At 36.1% G+C, this 6,000-nt stretch overlaps 1 protein-coding gene across 1 annotated transcript in view; it reads left to right on the forward strand.

Annotated features, from left to right (window-relative positions):
* Positions 1 to 5,434, forward strand: part of AQR (aquarius intron-binding spliceosomal factor) — a 47,215-nt gene extending 41,781 nt beyond the window's left edge. The window contains exons 33-35 of the mRNA XM_054635079.2: positions 311 to 485; positions 1,779 to 1,892; positions 4,911 to 5,434. Coding sequence (XP_054491054.1) covers positions 311 to 485; positions 1,779 to 1,892; positions 4,911 to 5,156 — 535 coding nt within the window. The 3' untranslated portion in view covers positions 5,157 to 5,434. The remainder of the gene's footprint in view (positions 1 to 310; positions 486 to 1,778; positions 1,893 to 4,910) is intronic.
* The last annotated feature ends 566 nt before the right edge of the window (positions 5,435 to 6,000 follow it).

The following is a 6,000-nucleotide window of genomic DNA, read 5'->3' on the forward strand; positions in this document are numbered from 1 at the left end:
TTCAGATACAGAAATGGTATTGGGATTTTTTCTCAATGTTTACTCTCAACTTCTGAGGTGTAGGAAAACAGTAGAGGGTGGTTTTTCATAGTGGTATTGGTACAGTGAACCAATACATTTATGTTTTTATATAATGGTACTAGGATTTGCTAGTTACTGGAACAATGTGTAGGAAAAAAACCTAAAGACAAGATAGTATTTGGGCAGAGGATTTTATATTTCTTTTAATTAAGACTCATGTGTATGTCTAGTTATTTTTATTGCAAGTCTATCATCGGTGGAAAATAACGTTTGATTTTATTTTCCGAAGGGATGTCCGACGATTAGTCGTTGCCATGTCAAGAGCCAGACTTGGACTTTATATCTTTGCAAGGGTATCACTATTTCAGAACTGTTTTGAGCTAACTCCAGCTTTCAGCCAACTCACAGCTCGACCACTTCACCTCCATATCGTGCCCACTGAATGTTTTCCAACGGCAAGACAGGTAGGAACAGCTGCCCTGGATTTTGGTATCTATAATGGGTGTTTGTGTTTGCTCACTTTTTTTGAGTAGGCTGCAAGAGGTGAAACTGTTTTCTCTGCCAGACTGGTGCATTTGCTTCTTGGCATTGGACCAGGCTGCCCAGGGAAATGATGGAATCACCATCCTTGGAAGTATTTTAAAAAAGGTGTGGATGTGGCACTTGAGGGTATAGTGGTGAACTCAACAGTGCCACTTGATGATTGAATTTTGTTGATACTAGAGGTCTTTTCCAACCTTAATATTCTATGAATAACTCCTTGGAGTTATCTTTTGTCATGATACACACCAGATGTTTCCACAAAAGTTAATTATCAGTATAATTTAATTATCATTAGCTGTTGGGCCTGCTTTTTCCTGAGTTCTGCCTGTGTGAATGATTCAGTATTCTTCTTTTTGTGATCAAAATAGTTTTTTAGTTCTTATATGTTTTTGGTCTTATTATGAAACTAAATTACACTATTTCTCAAACAAAGCTACATAAAGCTACTCACTTCTCATTTAAAGAGGTAAAATTACATGTAACCAAGTAATTCAGGATTACAAGTTAATTTTTTTTCTCTTTAAATTGGTTTCAATATAATGAGAGTTTTGCTGCTGAGATAGGTTTATAAGTACAAAAGCCTAATTTGAAATACTGCTCTAGATCTTTAGGGGAAAGGTCCGTATGGAGGGTCTAAGCACAGGGCACAAAGCAGCATGCTAAATGAAGACACAAAGGAGCATATCTGCTCTGCTTTCTGAAGCTTTGAGAAGGGATGCCTGCATGCACCCAAAACTCAGTTACAGCTCTTTCCCTGGTCTTAAATGCTGTTGACAGGTTTGGGAGGGAGCCCTTTCAGTTTAAACTTTCAGATCAACTATGCAACAAGAATGCAACAAGCGTGGTCAGCGAGTGTGAGCAAGGAGCTGGGCTGCGACAGGCAAGGGGCTAAATCCTAATCTGATCATAAACAATTTGTGCCTTTAATATGTTAAATTACTCATGTCCAAAATGTACTTCATGGAGAAAGAATCAGAACCCAGCCTCCCCTTTTGAAGTTTCTTCTCCAGGCTACAGTATCATGATTGATCCAGTTCCCCAAAATGTAAGACCTATGTTTCCTAACTTTCCAAAGAATTAACCAATTCTTTTTTTCTTTGAAAAGCGTTATTTAATTTCTTGGGGCTTTTGACTTCTAATATAGTTAAATAACCTTTGAATGGTGGTTGTTTTGCTTTGCTTGCCGAATGTCAACTTTTTTTCCCCTTCCTTAGAATGGAGAAAGACCAGCTCACCAAATACATGTTATTAAGAACATGCCTCAAATGGCTAACTTTGTGTACAATATGTATATGCACATGATACAAAGTACACACCACCATCAACAGGTAAGGAACTTCTAAGTTTTGGAATGCATTTAGCATAAATAATTTTTTTGTAAATGACATGAGAAGCTGTTGAGATTTGAGTCTGTTTCTGTTACATTTAAAATTCAAGAAGTATTCATGACTGAAAGAATACTGAGGTCTTGTAAAATGTTACAGTAGCAAATGATGTATCTTCTAGTAGTTTAAGCCCCAGGTTAAGGCCCCAAACCTATCAGTAATTGATGACAAGTGCATTGATGGCTCTGTCTGGGCCAAAAATGCTGTTCATTAATACTATAGAACTAGCTTGTCCAGTACTAATTTGGGGGAAACTTGTGTGTTACCTTTCAGGTAAGTGTGGGATTTCAGATAGTTGGATTATAACACCACTGCATGATGTAATAATGTTTTGTAAGGGAAACACCAGATCATGTCTTGAAACCATTTTGATCCTGTTGAATCTCCCCATTATCCAGGTTGGTTTGCAGCTGTAGTGTTTTTTGTTCTGGAGCAATTTTTTTCAGCCATACTTCAGCATTAAGGAGAATTGCATGGGGTTGGAAGCAGTTGTAGACACTTCTGTACCTAGTTTTGTCATTGTTTAATCCCTGAAGCTGAATTCAGAACCCACCAGAAAGTCTTTGTAGCCTCATGTAAGTGAGTGGAGAATTAAGGTAGCTTGGATAGTGTGCTGAGCAGAAAGCTGCCTTTACTCCACATACTTGGAGCTTGAAAGCCTAGAGGTAGTTAAACCAAAAGGGAATGGTCTTAAATGCTCCCCCTTAGCTGCATCAGCTTCACACAGTGTCTAGGGTCTGTCATCTTTATATTACCTATATATTATTCTTCATATATTATATAATACCTATATGTTGTATTACCTATAATTTATTCTTTCATGGTTCTCTGAAGTTCCCTTATTGGTTTTTGCTCTTCTGAAAGATTTCCAAAAGTGGACAAAATTGATGTAAAAGGACATTGCTTACTCTGTGTTAGCTGACTGTGAGAAGAGAATGTGAACATGATTGTCCTTGAACAGATAGTCTAAGAGATCTAGATCCTATTCTTTAATGCAGGGATGTCTCTGTCACATCCTCTTCCTTTTTTTCTTTCACTTCCATATTTCATCTAATATGGAACGGTGTAATCAGTAGAGATCAGAACCCAAAACTAACTGAATGTCAGACTTCCCAAAAATTTATTTTTCTCTGCAGTTCTTACGCAGTGACTTCTGGATTTTAAAGCTTCAGCCAAATTTGAAGTTTTTTGTTACCCAGACAAATCCTTTTCTAGGCTGTCAGAACAGAGAGGATACTTTCTCACTATTTTGAAGAAATGCTGTAATTACCTGTGTGCTATAAAAAAAAGAGGATATACAAAGAGGATGCTATTAGAATTTCTTCTTACTGTAATTTTTTTTAGCAGTAGTGAAGTAAGCTCACACTGTTTTTTAGAAACCAGTCCTATAAGCACCTAGCGAGACTTGCTTTGAAGCCAGTTTGTCTAATATAGCTGGTGATCTTTCAACCATGCCAAATGTTATGTGATGAAGACTTACTAGATTGTGCAGTAGATTGGCCACATTTAGGTGTAAATTAATAGCCCTGTCAAAACAGGGAAGTGTATACATGTCCTGAAAAGCAGATGCTAGCACCTAAATTTTACCAAAAAGCATTTGCTTGACACCTTAATCAAATGTGGACACATTTCTCCTGCTAATACCCGTTACTCTTTTTGGCATCCTAATCTTATCCATTGCTAGCTAAAATTAGTTACAAAACTGCTGTTTTCCTACTGTGACAATGAATCACATTCTCCTTGCAGGAGAAGCTGATAAGTGAACTACTGAAAAAAGCAAAGCTGGCACTAAATTTCTTTTATGCTATTCAGTACAACATTATTATTTTCCTTTTCTTTTACACTAGTCCTTACAGTAGTCGTCAAAAAGCACAACATGCATCTAAGTAAGTCACAGAAGTCTGAGTTTGTCTCATACATCAAGAATGTATTTTTGTAAGATCTTTGGTTTGGAATTACACTTTCCTGTGTACAAGTGGATATAGAGACCAGTCTGATAACTTCAAGGTCTATAGAAAATACTTTTTATATCTCTGCTGGTAATCATAATTGATTTGTAGATTTGCCTATGCAAATTTGTAATATTAGTGTCATCTAATTGAAGGTAAAACTTCACTGTAATTAAACACCTCATTTGTCAGGTGATACAAAGTTGCTTTTTGAGCAAAACAAATGGTCAAGTTTTTCAAGATTGCATTTCATTAAAATGATCCAAAGTATTCTAAAGAAGTATCCACCATGTCATTGAATAATGTCAGGCTGCAAGAAGTATGAGTGCTTCTGTTCAGCCTCCAGTTGTATAGCATTCATCCATACTCATCAGCTCAATGTATTCCTGGTATTTTTGTCCACTTGTGTTACTTGGCTACCATTCCAGCCTATAATGTTTTACAAACTATTTCTTTGGTAAGCAGAACACTGTGAATACATGAAATTACTTTTTCAGAAGTATTGTGTGAAAATATTTAAGCATTGTTTAACTGTTAGTGAAACTCAAATTGTGTAAGTACAGATAACATTCACATAGTATTTTATAAGATGCTGCAAGGGGAAATTATGGATATGAGTTGTTAAAGACAGGCCTGTTGAAGGCATCAAAAACCAAGTTAAACATATCTTGGAGTTTGCAATGGTGACAGATGAGATTTAGGTAGAAATACACATATTGCTCCAAGTAGGGATTTACCATAACCCTATTACTTGTCTGAGTGTTTGAGATAATGAAATGTCCTTAAATTGGAAGTCCTGAGACTTTTTACACCCTCTTTAAAAAAAAATATCTAAGATGACTATATTGTGATCATTATTCTAATTTTTTTAATATATAGGCATGAATTGCTTACAAATCATTACAACTTCTAAATTTTAGGTGTTTGTTGTTAATGCAAAATTCTAAATATGAGATAAGCAGTTCAAGCTAAAGTGTAAAAACTTAAAATCCTTCCTTTTTCAATCATCCAGCATTTACTGCCCCCACCTGCCATGATTGAAGAACCAGAACCAACACAAACTGGAGAGACTGAAGCAGAAGGTGAAGTTCAGGGCCTGCAGGAAGATGCAGCAGAAGAAAGTGAAGTAGTGGAAGAAATGATGAAGGAAGGAGAATTGAAAGTGGATGAAATTGATGAACATCGAAAAATGCCAGAACACCCTGGAAGAGACAGTGATAGTGGAGACAGTGAACCTGAGAATGAGACTGAAAAGTGATTGGTGGAATCCTTGTCCTTAATGCATTTTGGGAAATTGGCAGGGAAGAGAGCAGTTGGAAAAATAATTGCTATTTTTACATTGACTTTCATTAAATGGTAGCCTCTGTAATACCTGGTTGGTATATTTTTCACTGAATACTTTGTGGACAAGCAACATATTTGGCAAACATTCTACTGAGTTCTTGTCACTATTGGTAATGCGATTTGTTTAATGGCCTCAAATTATATGCATTTTCCTTTTTATAAGTTGTTCAGTAAAGATGCTTTTTATACTAATTTTGAATATTTGACTCTTAATTCAGTGACCCAGTAAACCTCACTAAGTATATTCAGTATTGGTCAGACATGCTTTATGGTTTCCTTAGTATTTTTCCATGGAGAATTCCTTATGCAGAGCTGTGCTTGTATACGCTGAGATGGTATTTTAGGCATAGGCTCAAGTTCATTAAGATATCTGATTGTATGTCTGAGAAATGTGAATTGTCATGGGACTTGTAAGTGATCAAAAGCTTTACTGAATTTTTACCTTATTGGATTCTCAGGATCCACATATGTGTAGCAATTTCTTATCATTCATATCATTCTTCTGATGTTTTTATTCTGTACAGAAGAAGGAAGGATGCAGCTTTTCAACAGCACTGGGTTCTAAATCAGTGTTTTGAAATAAATTTCTCTTGCTTGAAGAAGACATAGTAATTGCCCAGGCTAAAGCCACACAAGGAAGAAAAGAGAAAGTAGTTCCCTGAATGCAGGATATGTAAAACACTCAATATTTATATTAATGACATAACGGTTGAGTGGGGTTTTTTTAGGGTAACTTCTGAGTGTGCACATTTCATAAA

Source organism: Agelaius phoeniceus, chromosome 6 (assembly GCF_051311805.1).
Source record: "Agelaius phoeniceus isolate bAgePho1 chromosome 6, bAgePho1.hap1, whole genome shotgun sequence".
Taxonomy (NCBI): Eukaryota; Metazoa; Chordata; class Aves; order Passeriformes; family Icteridae; genus Agelaius; species Agelaius phoeniceus.